This window comes from Haliaeetus albicilla, chromosome 2 (genome assembly GCF_947461875.1).
Source record: "Haliaeetus albicilla chromosome 2, bHalAlb1.1, whole genome shotgun sequence".
Taxonomy (NCBI): domain Eukaryota; kingdom Metazoa; phylum Chordata; class Aves; order Accipitriformes; family Accipitridae; genus Haliaeetus; species Haliaeetus albicilla.
Genome location: NC_091484.1, coordinates 4,844,801 through 4,859,298, shown reverse-complemented (window position 1 = coordinate 4,859,298; position 14,498 = coordinate 4,844,801). Strand labels below are relative to the sequence as shown.

Genomic DNA, 14,498 nt, shown 5'->3' with positions numbered 1-14,498 from the left:
AAATTCTACAGTTTCCAAAAAAAAAATTGCTCGGTAAGATAGAATGAAAATGCTTAAATGTAAAAGAAAAAAGGGAATTGAATCACAAAACAAAAATGTGATGGAGAAAGATTATTTTGGTCGCTGCAGAAGCTTAGTTTTGCTATAACCACCACAAAATGTACCTTACGATAGGATGTGGATGTCTTACTTAACTGAAGCGTTCAGTTCTGAAAAGGTCAATGTGAAATGCTCCACAGTGACTCGAGTGCTTTGCTCTGGGTTGTATCTATTTTGTTTTAACAGAAAGATTGTCAAAAATTAACACATCTCTCCAAAACAATTTGTTCCTGTCAGACTGGCCTTTTCCATTCCCATTCGTCCTTTCCACTTCACTAACTCTCTGGATGCATCTTGGTCCCTTTCAAGTCAATAGCAAAAGTCCAAGTGGCTTCTTTTAAACTAGAGTTTCATCCAGCTCCTTCTTGCTCGTGGTGTGGTGTAGGATAGTTTACCCCTGCCACCCTCCCTGGGAGTGGTGTGGAAGACTGCTAAGTATGGACAGTCCTCCAAAATAAAAGAATATTAGTATTTCTTACATGAGAAATGTTGTAATTTAAAATTTCCCTATCTCCTCCTGATTTCATGGAAGTCTGATACAATAATTGTTGATGGCATGCCACGTGAGAAATGAAATAGCTGGGAGCCAAATCTATATGTGGCAAATTAAGTTAAAGAAATCTCATAAAAATAAGCAGTATATAAAAAACCCAAGGATTTTAAAAGCCGATTATTCTACTAGTGTCCCAGTTTGTTTATTTTATTTCTATGCCAGCAGAGATTCCCTCAGAGATTAACACCATGGACTAATGCACAGATGGGGCCAGAAACTTGAAAGTCATCTGAATATTAAGAATTTAAATCTTTAGCCTCAGTGATTTGAACAGAAAGCCAATTATGAGGCTGAATTAGTTTTCAAATTAAACTGCAATTTAAGGCTTGTGAAATTAATCTTTTAAGGCATATAGTTGCATTTGTATATATATTCATGTGGGGAATTTGGATTCTGCAGTTCTGGCTTGTTCCTCTTCTCCAACCTGACAGTACAATTCATAAAGAGATGCCTGGTGTCCTGCAGGTCGTTCTTTCGGTGAAGGAACAGAGCGGGTGCTGCTGGGTGGCAGGGGAGGAAAAGAAAGCGGCAGCACCTGAGATCTGAAGAGAAGACACTTCATTTTTAAAAATTAATAGCACACTGAGTGAAAACCCCTTCCTTCCATCACGACCCATTCCAAAAACGCCATAGTGCTGCTCATAATTAAAACGCTCACTATTCTTCTACCAACTTGGAGGTAAATTAATTTTAGTACTGTTCGTTTAGGAAGGTCCTAATTGAACAGAGCACCTGAACAGGTTCACGGACCTGGGCTGACTCGGCTGGTGGCAGCGACGTGGCACGGGGAGGCCAGCGTGTGTGCCGGGCGCGCGTTCCTGTTGGTAGCACTAGAGGCTAGAAACAAAGCAAATGCCGTACGTTTCACAGAGAACACGTAATGGTAAAATCTTCAAGAGCCAGAGAAGGTCTCAACAAATTCTTGCAGTCATCCCAGAGCTCTTCACAGGCTGGGTGCGTTACTTCTGGGTTCATCACCAGCCTAAATACATGCATCAGTGCAGTGCCATTTTCTGCAGTTTGGGTAGGTGGTACTGTTATGCTTGCACTTTATATGCTATTAAAAATGGCTTTGTCCAACCTGACTCTATTCTCTCACACATTACACACAGACTTAGGATACACAATATTCTTTTTCAAGTTCTTTTGCTCAGCCAAGCACAATTTTAAGATAAGAAATTGTTTTTCTGCAGATGCATGTGGTAGTGCTTTCCATTTTATTTCGAGGTGAGTGGTTATGAAATCTGTGCTCTTAATTTCCTTTTTCAGAAGCATCCAGTCCCAAGAGCAAGGAAGTGAATTATGGGACTGTAGGTGAGAAAAAAATGCAAATCCCTAGACTGATGGTTTTGCCCTCCAGAAAAAAATGGCCATGCTGATATAAATTAAAAAAATGTGGAAATCATGTTCTGAGACCACTCTAGAAGGGAATTACAACACTGCAATAGTCCACTCTCTGCCTCCTTTCAACCAGCAGTTACAGAGAACATAGTATTATATATATTATAGTACGTATATTACATTATATTATATTACATTACATTACATTACATTACATTACACTACATTATAATGTCAAAATTCAAGCATTGGATTCAAGCCTTGTGGAAGATCTGTTAGGTCTCAGGTTTTGTGCAGCCGGTTCTGCGTGATTTCACTAGTTGCATATTGCCTTCAGTTAAGCATGAAAACTAGCCATACTTTTAAGCACAGGTCGGTGGTGGTGTGCAGGATATCTTGTCCTAAGTCACGCTTTCTCCATTTTTTGAATTAGCCTCTGGGAATCAAGAGGTTTCATCTGCAGGAACTCAGCTGAGCTGAGGCTCATCGATTTATGCAGTCAAAACTATTTGCTCAGAGGCTGAATGCGCTTTTGCCCATCTTGAAGTTTTACTTCTGTTATTTCTCTGCGGTACACAGGGTCTCAGTAGGCTGCAGGCTGCTGTACAAGAGTTACTTTCAAATCTGGCTGTGCCCATGTGTATGCTGCATTCAGCCCATCCGTTCATTTTCTCTCCGGAGGTATTTATTTCATTTTTAACAATAAGAAGCTATTATTTCAGTTCCAGGTGACAGCAGCCTCTTCGACTTGCTCAGTCATCTCTCCAGACCCGCTTGCTCTCTTTATTCTCATTAGGTTGGCTCTTGCCTTGTTTGAGGCTGAGAATCTGATGTATCCGCTAATTAGGAAGCGGCATCCTTTCTGAATTAGGTTAGCTGCTTGAAAGGTCAAATTTGCCAATGATTACAAAAATAATGGTGAAGGAGAATGACAGTAGCTCTCAGTTATGACTGAAGGAATATCATTCGGAAGGAAAACCCTGTTTCTGTTTAGTTTTCTATCTAGAGCATGTGGGATGCAGTTTAATTTAAGTATATTTGCAATTTATTACATCTGCAGTAGAGTTTCAGGCACTTCCGTCATCTTGATGTCTTGCACACATTCCTGTTTACCTATGTAACTCCGCTCAGCACCTTTGGTGAGTCAGCTCCCCATTTTTCATTTGAAACTGTTAACAATGAGTATGTGAAAGTGCTTCAAATCACCTATTGAACACGTTTGATATTTTTTAACTTGAGGATACAGGTTTGTTTGCTGAGATGTTTTAGTCTTTAACACTACAGCAGTTGTCTAAATACCGTTCTCAAATTTATACTTACTGGCAAGGTAAATTCACCCACAGCACCTGTGCTGTGCCATTTAGACTGCTACTGGTACCCCGGGTAGGGCAAGTAAAACTAACTGGGACGGCTCGGTGGCACTGCAACCTGCGTACCTGTAGGCAGCCCCCTCCCGCCCCTCGCCTCACCTCCCCATGTTGGGAATGGAAGAATCTTGTTAGTTCTATTGATCAATTAAAAAGCCAGGTAGCACAAGCACACTTCAGCATGTTTATTGGTAAGAAAGATAATTTTTTACATAGGGAAGCTGTAGGCAAGTAATTATGTGTATAGTTGTACTCTGAGGACTTGTTCGGGATCCCATTGTACTATTCATTGTAAGCTGGTTTTGACGTCTTTGCTTTTCTACTCTGCTCTCTTTCTGTTCCTGAGACCTTGTTGCAATGAATGAAATCACTTAAAGGGTGAAGCGTTCCTATCATGAGTAGGGGCATGACATTCCCGTCCTCTGTGGGGAAGAACGCTAGTATCAGGAAAGTCTTCTGAATGGAAAATTTTCTTTTTAAGAAATGTTGTAAATTTTACACTGCTTTTCAGTATTTAATCTTCCCATCAGGAATTACTGTCTTCTCTCTATCTAGCATCGGATGCAGAGTATTCACTAAGTGAGCTTTCCAATTTAGGGGAAAAAAAATTAGGAGGAAGGGGAGGTTTCCATTAGTACAAAGCCATTATTAACTTGGGTTAATGAAGATCTAATGTAATATGGCCATCACCACATGTCTGCACATAATGATTCAATCCTTTTCTATGGGGGAATGATTAAATTAAGTATCTTGTAGGTCAAAATTAGACTGAGAAGGTTAACCAACCTTTAATGATTCTGCAACCATTTACCAGCCATTAAAAAACATAAACTGTAAGATAAAGCTGAATAGAGAATCAGCGGTATCAGTAAAAACTGGATGAATTTTTAGCTTTTTCTCTCACAGGAGCAGACAGAGAGGATTGTGTATTTTTATAGTGATATGTGGTATAAAGGGCAAAGTAAAAGGGTTTTTTTATCTTTTTTATTTGGATTCCTGATAAGTGTCCATTAGCTCTTTCTTTTAACATGCATTAAATCTAACTAATGGATATCAAACCAGCTTAGAAAGATGGTAATTATAAAGCAATTGTAACAAAGACTTTGGGAGCACAACTGTGCTAAGATATTGTTTGTATGCCTTGAAACCGTGAAAGCTCAGTCTTTAAGGAGAGATGAAGTTGCATAGATGGGAGAGCAGAGATTGCAGACAACATGATGTGAATTAGCAGTCCTTGGCATGCTTTGGGACTGTCTGAGCTAGAAAGAATTGAGCTGATTCTCAGATTCCAGAATAACTGGGGGGGGGGACATTTCTTTACAACTGTGTGCTTATCTGCTTATACATACGCAGGGCAGCTATCTTTCTTGGTTTGCTTCTTTTTTTACTTAACATGTACAGATCGAATGAGATATAGTGAACCTAGCAAAATCTTTCTGCAGTCTTTTACAAGCAGATGCGATTAATTTTAAAATCAATAAACAAAACTGAATATACAGGTAAAAATTATCTCCCCTTGCTTCCATCCCCCCAGATTCTGTGAAGTGTTATTTTGCCTACCCTGTAGAAAGCTTAATTAACCTAATGGGAATATTTTCCATAAGGGGTGCTTTCAAGCATCTTTCTCGTGTGTCTTGTCCGTTGTTAGATTGAAACAAAAATATCTCATTTGACAAAGTAACATCTAGGAGACTGCAGTCTCTGGGAAATCAAGGGGAATGCATTGTGAAGTTGCAGATTCTTGGGGTCTTGCCTTTTATTGATAGATCTCCTTCGTCATGCCATACATTAATTTTAACTCAGGTGATATATGAACTTGGCACATTAGTTAATGAAAGCTAATTCACAGTAATCTTGTCATCACTAGCTGCGCATGATAATTCAATCTGCTTCTCGGAAGAGCTGTTCAACATGCAACAAATTTGATTTAATATTGACATGATGTACTAGGTTAGGTATTTTATTTAACGTACCATGTGCCTTATTTGATGAGAAATGTTTTTCTTTCAACAGGTTATCTACCTGAGTTAGTAGGCCAGGTGTGTAGTTTAATACATTTAGATCAAACACCGTCTGGACTGGGTATTCATTATGTGATACACTGCGCAGGCTGGGGCAAATTCCCGAGTTCTGGCACTTCATGCATTAATTTAATGTTGTCAGTGTGCTTGAGAGCAAGCCCTTCAGAGCAGAACAATAAAGCTAATGCTTCTCTCATAGGCTGAAAGCGTGAAGTCCCTCTTGCCGCGTTTGTACACGTCTGTTGTAGCTCCATCACCACTGGCAGGGTCTGACCCAAAAATGGCAGAGTACAGCCTGGGGGTCTTGACTGTGACTTGGAGTTCTCCCGGTGTTTCTGGTCTGTAGTAACTGCTGTGAGTCTCTGCTTGGGCAGGATACAGGGATTTTGGGATGGCGTGGTTAATACTTTGATTTCCAGAAAATGCGTACACACACATATCCTGCAGGCCAGACTGGGCAGTCTGTACTTTTTCACTTAAACCCTAACAATAGCAGCCTCAGTCCTCAGGTGTGTAAGAACTGTGCAGTCTGCCACTGTATATTTGCCTAATTTGTGTAGTAATAGGGGCTGGATGCTGGATATGGGAATGTATTTCCTTTATTTTAATATAAAGTATATGAAGATATATCCCCGTGCATAGGATGTAGAAACATGACATTATTTACTTTTATAGCAGGTAAATCATCACCAACCACCTTAGTATAGTGGAAGACTTTATATAGCACCCAGAAGGTGTTAGACGCTGTAGCAGTATATATCCACATCGCTCCATTGAATACTCTAGTGCACAGATATATGTTCATGTCATTACTGCAGCACACGAGTATCTAGTGGATACGTCTTGCTTAAAGACAGGCTAAACATACAGAAAACTGAGTGATACATAGATGGTGAGTATAGGTTAGACCAGCTTATCCCCTGGGAGCGGTCCTCAGGAGTGGTACCCTCAGCACGGGTAACAGGAGATGCTGTCACGCTCTTATTCTTGGGTCAGCGTTGCCGGGTGGGAAATGTGTATGCATAGGAATGGGAACGGATGTATCGGCCACCATCCACACTGCAGAGAAGAAGAAGTAATTTGCAGCCGGTTTACAGGAGACTGTGGTCAGACAAGCAGCCCCAGGGAGCAGCGGAGAGCCGGGGAAGGAAGCGGCTGCTGCAATTCCATCCTGCGCTGCAAAGTGCTGCAGCCACACAGGGCCCTTTGCAGAGGACGCTTTATTAAGTTAGAAGTTAGTAATTAATGCTGAGTTCCTCTCTTTATTTTCTCTGTGGTTGGGTTTCATAACAGAAATTAAAGATATGAGATAGGGAGCAGATTGCCTCTTGAAATACAGCTCCCTGGTGCTCAGTTCATGACTTTAGAGACATTTGTCCAGTCCCATCTCCCTTTATGGGAATGTAGGTCAAACGCTGTTGAAATAGTCCTTTTTTCTAGAGCAGATGTGCTCAGTCCTATGCTACGCTGTAGAAAAGAAGCAAAAAGATCAGGGGAAGAGCGAAGGAGACCTACTATACGCTCCATCCACAGTATAGCTGCTGTCAGCTCAGCCCATGCCCACCACAGCAGCAGCCTGTTGGGTTCCCCTGCCAAGCTGGGAACACACCATCTCCCACATGTCCTGGTTTATTCTGGAAACCACAGTACGGCCTGAGGGACCCCAGATGAGAAGGGACCAGAACTGCAGGGTGCTCTCCTCTGAACTTAGTAGCCCAAGTAATTTTCCTTTCTGAGTTGTTTCTTGCACTAGGAGTGAATCACGAAATACCACCTGTTTTTTGGAATATGTCCTAAGACTGCACATGTCCTAAAATAGATTCTGTTTTCCTCTTCCACTTCTGTTTTCATTAGCCCCAGGTTTTGACATTCTGTTCAGAGATATTTTCAGTATAGAATGCGTTAAGATAACATAAATTCCAAATCAAACATCTCATTCAGCACATTTCCTATTTAAATTTCTCCTGTACATTTCCCCTGAACTTATCTAAGGGTTGGCTTCTTCATTTGTATTAGTTGTCTCGTGATAACTGGTTTTGCAAAAGAGCGAAAAAGGAATGCTTGAAGAGAAAGGAGAAAATTCATTGCTTGCACAGCCTTGTTTCAATTCACTGTTCCTTCCCTCTCCTGAAGTTTATTGATCAGAAAAATGTTAAAGTTGTCGAGTAGTTTGTTTTCATTTCACAAATGTGAATCAGGATTATTGCAGAAAGATAAGAACGTATTCATCATTAGAATTTGCTTTACACATTCATTTATTTTTTAATCTATAATTCTTATTGAACTAAGAAAACTCGCAGGGATATGTATCACTACAGAGAACAAAAAGAGCCTGATTGAGCTGGATGGAAGGAGATGAGCAAAGCACTTTCCACAGAGCAAAAATACAAACTTATGAGGCCACTTCTTGCTAATACTGAGAAATGTTGCTTTCCCAAAGTTGGGGAAGATACTGGGGGGATTGCCTACGTGCTGAGTGGCATAAAGACATTTGGCTAGGGTACAAAATTTGGGCATGCTGCAGCCATTGGTAGATCTGCCCATTTAGAGCATGGGGTATGTTTTTAAACTCTCTCACAAACAGATGCAAGCTCTCCAGCTCTCTGCTTTCTCTGAACTGCAAGTTTGGTAGCTTTGTGACCAAGCTGGGGATCTTGGCTTATTAGATGAGACAGGATACAATGTTGACGTAGCCACACGTCCTCGAGTTTGCCAGTGGCTTACATCTAACCGAGTGGACAGAACAACTCAGCTCTTTTTGTAAAACAACGCATGGATCCATCTTGAATCAGCTCAGGTTCTCGTTGCGACGACTTTGCATCTCCTCCAGCATGGCAGGTTGATAAGTTGGTTCATCTGTTCAGAGTTCCCGAATGAGCAGTGTTCAAGCGGTAGATTCCATCTTTCCATTGACGCTGTTGGGTTTGGTGGTCACTAAACGAGGTTATGTCTGGTTTCACTGTTTCTCTTTGCGTCCCACTCCTCCTTTCAGGTCTCATGTCATTAGATTCATCCACTGTTGCAGATTGCTTTTTGTAAGCAGTATGTGTCTGCCCTTTTAGTCATTCTCTCCTACCAATGTAACAAGCATAAAGCTGGGCCCTATGAGCTCTGGGGGGTCACAGGACCATGCAGCTGCAGGAGTCCATCCAATCAAGTAACATCTTTTACCCTCATAATGATAATTTCCCACTTTAGCAAAACACCCTGCTGCCAAACTCCAGTGATAATGAGCCTGTCAGTGCATCAGTGCACTCCCAACAGTATCTAGAAAGTAGGGATTGTTTTTTGCAAGGCAAATGAAGACACTGGTGATTAGCAAGAAACAAACCAACGATTCAATACATCGCTGGCCACACATACCAAATCATTGATTTTCTGTCCTGCTGGGCAGCAGCTGTTCCGTTTGCTCTGCAGAAATGTTTGGTGTTTTTTCTCCAGAAGGGGCCGGAAAGGTGGACGTTTCTCCAAGAACTGGAGGCAGCAGGCAGTTTCTTCCTGCACTGGGCATGGCCACATTGATGGGGTCCTTCTGAAGCTGCTGAGAAGTCTGATGGGCTTTTCACTATTAAACTCTACTTCTGAATGCATGTGAATGCAGTGATTGGATGGAAAAAAATCTCCTGTGAGAATCTATATGAAATTGCAGGACAAAAAATGCTGCCCTAAAACTTACAATCACTGAAAGAATTAGAAGTTAATCATAGATATCCTCATATGACTTCGTGCTATATACCGGTTATGTGTAATCAGTATCCTTACAGATCATCTAGTCTCAGCAGTGTTGCTATTTTCATAATCCTCGCCTTGTCTAGCTGGCTGGATTGAAATGGGATGTCTTCTCTGTAGCATTTCTGAGTAAAATGCATGACCTCGAGTCAATGGGACTGCAATCTGCTCTGCAATGAGATAGTCCTGATATTTCATCTTCTCTTGTTCCAAGGTACCTATGTGATGACGGTGACAGCAAATGATGCAGATGATAGCACTACAGCGAACGGGATGGTGAGATACCGAATCGTGACTCAGACCCCACAGAGCCCATCGCAAAATATGTTTACTATTAACAGCGAGACGGGAGACATTGTCACTGTGGCTGCTGGACTTGACAGAGAGGTGAGTTTAAAAGCCATCATACCAGGTTTCCCATTGTTGAGGGTTGCTGACTTGCAAAGCCCAAATCCTGTCTTGAATACTAAGCCTCTAAAATTTAGTTTGAGTTGCGACATGGAGATCGTGGTCTTTGCTTCTGCAGCAACTGTGGGGCATCGTGGCTTTAATGTGATATTTTGGTCTTCATCCATATCAGTCAATGAAACCCTGGGAGAATCTTCAAACTCATGAAGCTGATATTTTCCTTGTGTAAATTTGTACAACTCAAAGATCTAGAAAAGACTCCAGATGGAGCAGGGGGATGAATAAATTGGCATTTGTCCCCCTTCTGTCAGGGGACAAATAAAGTGCCGGACATCTATAGATTTTCTAGACCTTGCTTAGTTCTTTGCATGTTATCTTTGGAAGCAGTTACACAGCCTCTACTCAACACACTTTGCATGTTTCATGATGGCATCCTTGTGTCATTTCCAAACTATGAAAATGTCTTCAGTGATTTTGGTTGTGTGTGAGGCTCTACCTTTAATGCCTCTTCTTCATGGCATTTTAAAATCTACAGCTTTTCCAAATGCAGAAGAAATTTCATTTTTACTGACAAAAACATGCCCTGCCAATGTAAGCTATATAGTATGATTCTCGGAGCTCCGCCTTCTCTAGTTGTGAGTATAGCTCAAAGACAAAGCATTTAACCTCACACATTAAACAAAAATCAGTGTAGCATCAGTGCTGGGCTGGAGTGACTGGGGAAGAAGGGGATGAGGGTCAATGGGTGTGAAGGGAGAGGGGGAACGTAAGTTCTGGGGGTTTTCCCCATAGGACTGTGCGGTTTGTGGAGTGTCACCTGTCCCATGCAATTAGGAGATCTTGATCAACGAAATGATGGGAAGGATCATTTGTTCATTGAGCAACCAACCACGGATAGTATGGCTGTACGGCAAATAGGAAAGTAAAGACTTACACAGTCTTAGTCTCAGATGTTGAAGTTCAGGCTGTCCCCGGGGATAACAAGTCCAGTGAAATCCATTTTGAGAGAGCCCAGCGTGCTGCATTTCTGAGAGAAGGCACCAGAAACTGGTTTCGTTCTCCTTTCTCTCCTTTCCTCCCCCGTGACCGATGGCAGGAACGGAGCGAGCGGGAGGCCCCACAGGCAGACTGATGCATGGGTTTCCTGCCTGGGACACCAAATTCAGAGGGGTGAAAACCTCCAGCACCTCCGAGATTTTTTTTCCCTTGCACATCAGCCCTGGCAGCACTTTTTTGGCCCCGCTGCAGAGCACTCTGCCAAGCGCCAGCTGACGGGCATTGCTCTGCCGGGGTTCGTGCCCACTTCATTCACATGTCTGGGGCCGCTTTTTTGCTTCAGAGCTGCACGGTGGCTTTGGGTGGAATCCCGAACGTGACTCCAGAGCTGCTGCTGAGAGCGGATAAAAGCACCGGCAGCAGCTCGGCAGCAAGCAGAGTGCCCCGGGGCAGCCGGCGGGACCAGCACAGGGACGGGGGCTGCTGGCTGGGAACGGTGCAGATTTGGGGCTTGCCCAAGGCACAGTTTCAGGGCGAGACGACCCCGGGGGGAGACAGTGTGCGAAACAGTTTTCCAAGGAGAAGGTCGAGTGAGCAGAGAGCTTTCCAGATGTGAAGACAAGAAGCGGAGCAGGGGGAGCAGGAGATGCACCAGAGCCCGTTCCTTCCCACCTGACGTGGCAGACTTTGCAAGCGCAACCTGGGGCAGATTTGACCTTTCCCTCCTCTTTTTATTTAGAGAACCGGAAAGTTAGCTGAATCTTAAGCAGGTAGATTATCCTAGGCAATGCTGAAGCCTGCAGCGTGCTTGCAGTTGAAGAGGAGAAACAAGTGCTGTAGAGACTGCTGGCAGCCCTCGGGGGGGACGGTGGCAGAGTACTCGGAGGAGAGATCTGAATTCTGGCAGGAAAATGCTGATTTTATGGAAATGACAGAACTATTATTGCCCCCTCGACATCAGTGGGGGCCAGCATTTTAATGTAGGGCTTTATGGGTGGAGAAAGGTCATCTGTTTGTATTAATTTCAGAGACCTAGATTGGGATAGCTTGGTGGGAGAGAGGTTTTAATCTCAGCAAATCAGCTGAAAAAAGAGGCAGGTGATAATTAGGGGGAAAGGATAAGGCAGAAGGGTTGTCTTTTTTCAGATTTATCTGATTGCATTTGAAGTATTTTAAAAACTTGCAGGGGAACCATATGCTTCATGTTAGTTCCCCTGTTGCACTGGGTCTGGGAAATCAAGGCAAGCTGGCACGTTGTATGTGGAAATATGGTTGAGTGTCCCAAGCTGAGTACCAGGTTGGGCAAGGGACACTTGGATCGAGGCAGAACAACCAGCTCTGGGCACAATCCTGGGGCTGCCCTGAAGCTATGGGACATGCTTGTTCCCAGCACTCTCTGCTGTGTTTCAGGATTACATCTGGAATTGGCAAAAGTTTCTATTTTATTAATGTAAAATTGTATTAGGTCTAAATTGAAAAATGTGTTTAAGCATTCCCATAACTGTACCACAGATTGTTTTTTTGTTTTTGTTTGTTTTTCCTGAAATCTTGAGAAAGCTATTAGAGGAGTAAATTTGGTTTTGCTGCTGACATTTTCTTGTTGTTAGGAAAAGGAGCCGAAGAGCAGTATTTGGAATGCAGATTTGTGTAAATTAAAATGTTAACAAATCTGACCTATTCAGCTGAAACTACTACAACCAAGATAAATTCCCTGGATGCCAGTTATTTCTCCAAATGCTTATTGACACATTTATCAGTGCCTATGACGCTATTATGTTAAGCTGTGTTGAAACAGAACCAGGTTTTCAGTCTCCATTGGACCCTTCTACCTTGCTTCTGCAATGCAAAGGCGCCTCAAAGCAGGTGCGAAAATAACTGTCAAAGCTATTCTGTGTCTGAGAGACAGGTCCATGTTCCAGATCCAGCATTTGTCTTTCAGAGGGGAGAAAAGTCACTTCAGAACTGGTGTTTCTAGCTCACCATTTCTGTTGCATGCTCATTAAATGAGACTTCCCAATGCTCCCAGTATCTCCACTTAAATATTGGTTCTTTACTGGTTTCTTTCATTGCCTTCAATTCGTGAAATGGCCAAGAAAATGGATAAGACGTTCCAGCTTGTTTTGTGTTATGAGAAGTGTTTTTGGTTAACCTGCAAGAAACCTATTTTAAGACCAATTCATGTAGTTTGCTGCTGTTTCTAAACCCTCATTTCCACAAACCAAGAAGGAAATTAAAAACTCGGTCTCTCAAATTGTGCTGGACTCTCTAAATGTGTCTGACACTGAAGATAGCAAAATGAAAAGTCAAGGTATTAAAATATTCATGGCTTTAAAGTTATCTTACCTGGTTCCCATTAATCTGGATGTAAATATGGTTACAATGCTCTGTGTCCATTCACTCATTAAGACTGTGCTTAATTGAATGGATCCCCGAGGAAGATAAAGATAATTGGACTGTACTTCATAAAAATTATTAAAGGAGGACAGTTTAGCAACAGCCTGATTTAAGCTCCTGGATGCCTAAGGGTGAGAAGTGCCAAAGGTGGAACAAAGGAACATCTATCCCTTGAACTAATAGGGAAAATGATAGGGATTCAGAGTGCGCCAGAGGTTCAAAGGTGCATTCAGACAGCCAGGCTTAGATGAAAAGGTTAAAAGCAGATGCCTGCTCTAATACAGGAAAACGTCAGAGAAACGTAGGAAGTCTGTAGCTGATTTAATGAAACTAGGAGGGAAAGATCAAATAGTGGTAGGAGCACAAAATGTGTGGATTAATAGGGAAGGCTGTGAACACGAGATGGACAGGTTGTAGCAAACTTCGGGGGGTAGGAGGGGACCATGCTAGCTCATTTAGTTTATGGTAGGCTGCTGCAGAAATGGGTGGTACTACTAGGAGATGCTACCCAACTGATAGCTTAATTTAGCAGTGCATCTGAATTCCAGATTTCATTGCTCTTTCTTCTTTCCACTGGGAAGAAAATAAGAGGTAAAAAAGGGTCAGCTGTCCCCAGCTGGGGCTTCAGAAACAGGCAGAACGTTCATATTTCTGGTTTTGGTTCTGAAAAGTAACATTTCTCCTTAAAACCATGCAAAAGGGACCAGATCTGTTATGCATGTTAGCTCATTTTGTCTGCTGCCGCTCACGCTGGCGTCCCAGGTGGGGATCGAGCCCAGACTGTCAGTCTGACGGCGAGCTCCTGGTGCAGTAATTCAAGCCCATCAGCTCTTTTGATTTCTCTGGTGGCAGAATATCTGTCTCAGTAGCACAGTAAACCTGCACTGGGGCTATACTATAGGCAATACCATCCTCTGAAGAGCTTCCCCTGAATATTTTATGAACATGGACTTTGAGCAAGCAGGAGGAAAAAAAAAAGAGGTGAGAGAAAAGGAGCTGGTTGATCCCCCGCTCCGCTGGCAGGCCAATAAATGTCGAGACATCTCAAATGTCATCCAGGCTTATTTGAGATAATAAGTATTTCGGCTCTGCGGTGCTTGTAGTGTAATGTTGCTAACTTCTTGAGATCTCCTTTAGAAAGGAGTCCCTTCCCGGCACATTCATCTCATGTTGGAGAAATGAAGAAAGTCAGGAGCTCTGAGTTGCTTCTTCCGAATTTCTGTATGTTTATTTTTTTTTTTAAAGTGATTGGATCGCTGCTGCTGCAAATGCTTTTAAAAATACATGAAATCCGATTCTATGATTACTACACTTGGCTTTCCGAAAACGTGATGTTGCTAGTCTTTCTCAAGTGAGGGAAGGATAAAAGAGAGAGCCTGCCAACAACTGAGTTAGTGGCTTATTTTATTTATGAATGAAATGGCAGGATTTTTGCGGGGAAGAGGAAAAGTTCTTCTTATTAGCAGAGACAGTTGATTTCTTTTCCAGTACTCTGGTTTTGGTGCAACTAGACATTTCTGATAGAGCAGAAATTTGAAATGTTATGTTAAAAAAAAAAAAAAGGTATTTTGCTCCTCCAAAAACTGAGCG

At 42.4% G+C, this 14,498-nt stretch overlaps 1 protein-coding gene across 1 annotated transcript in view; it reads left to right on the top strand.

The window, feature by feature from the left end:
* The window catches only part of CDH4 (cadherin 4), a 468,099-nt gene that overhangs the window by 372,672 nt on the left and 80,929 nt on the right, over nucleotides 1-14,498 (top strand). Inside the window, exon 7 of the mRNA XM_069804048.1 lies at nucleotides 9,325-9,497. Coding sequence (XP_069660149.1) covers nucleotides 9,325-9,497 — 173 coding nt within the window. The remainder of the gene's footprint in view (nucleotides 1-9,324; nucleotides 9,498-14,498) is intronic.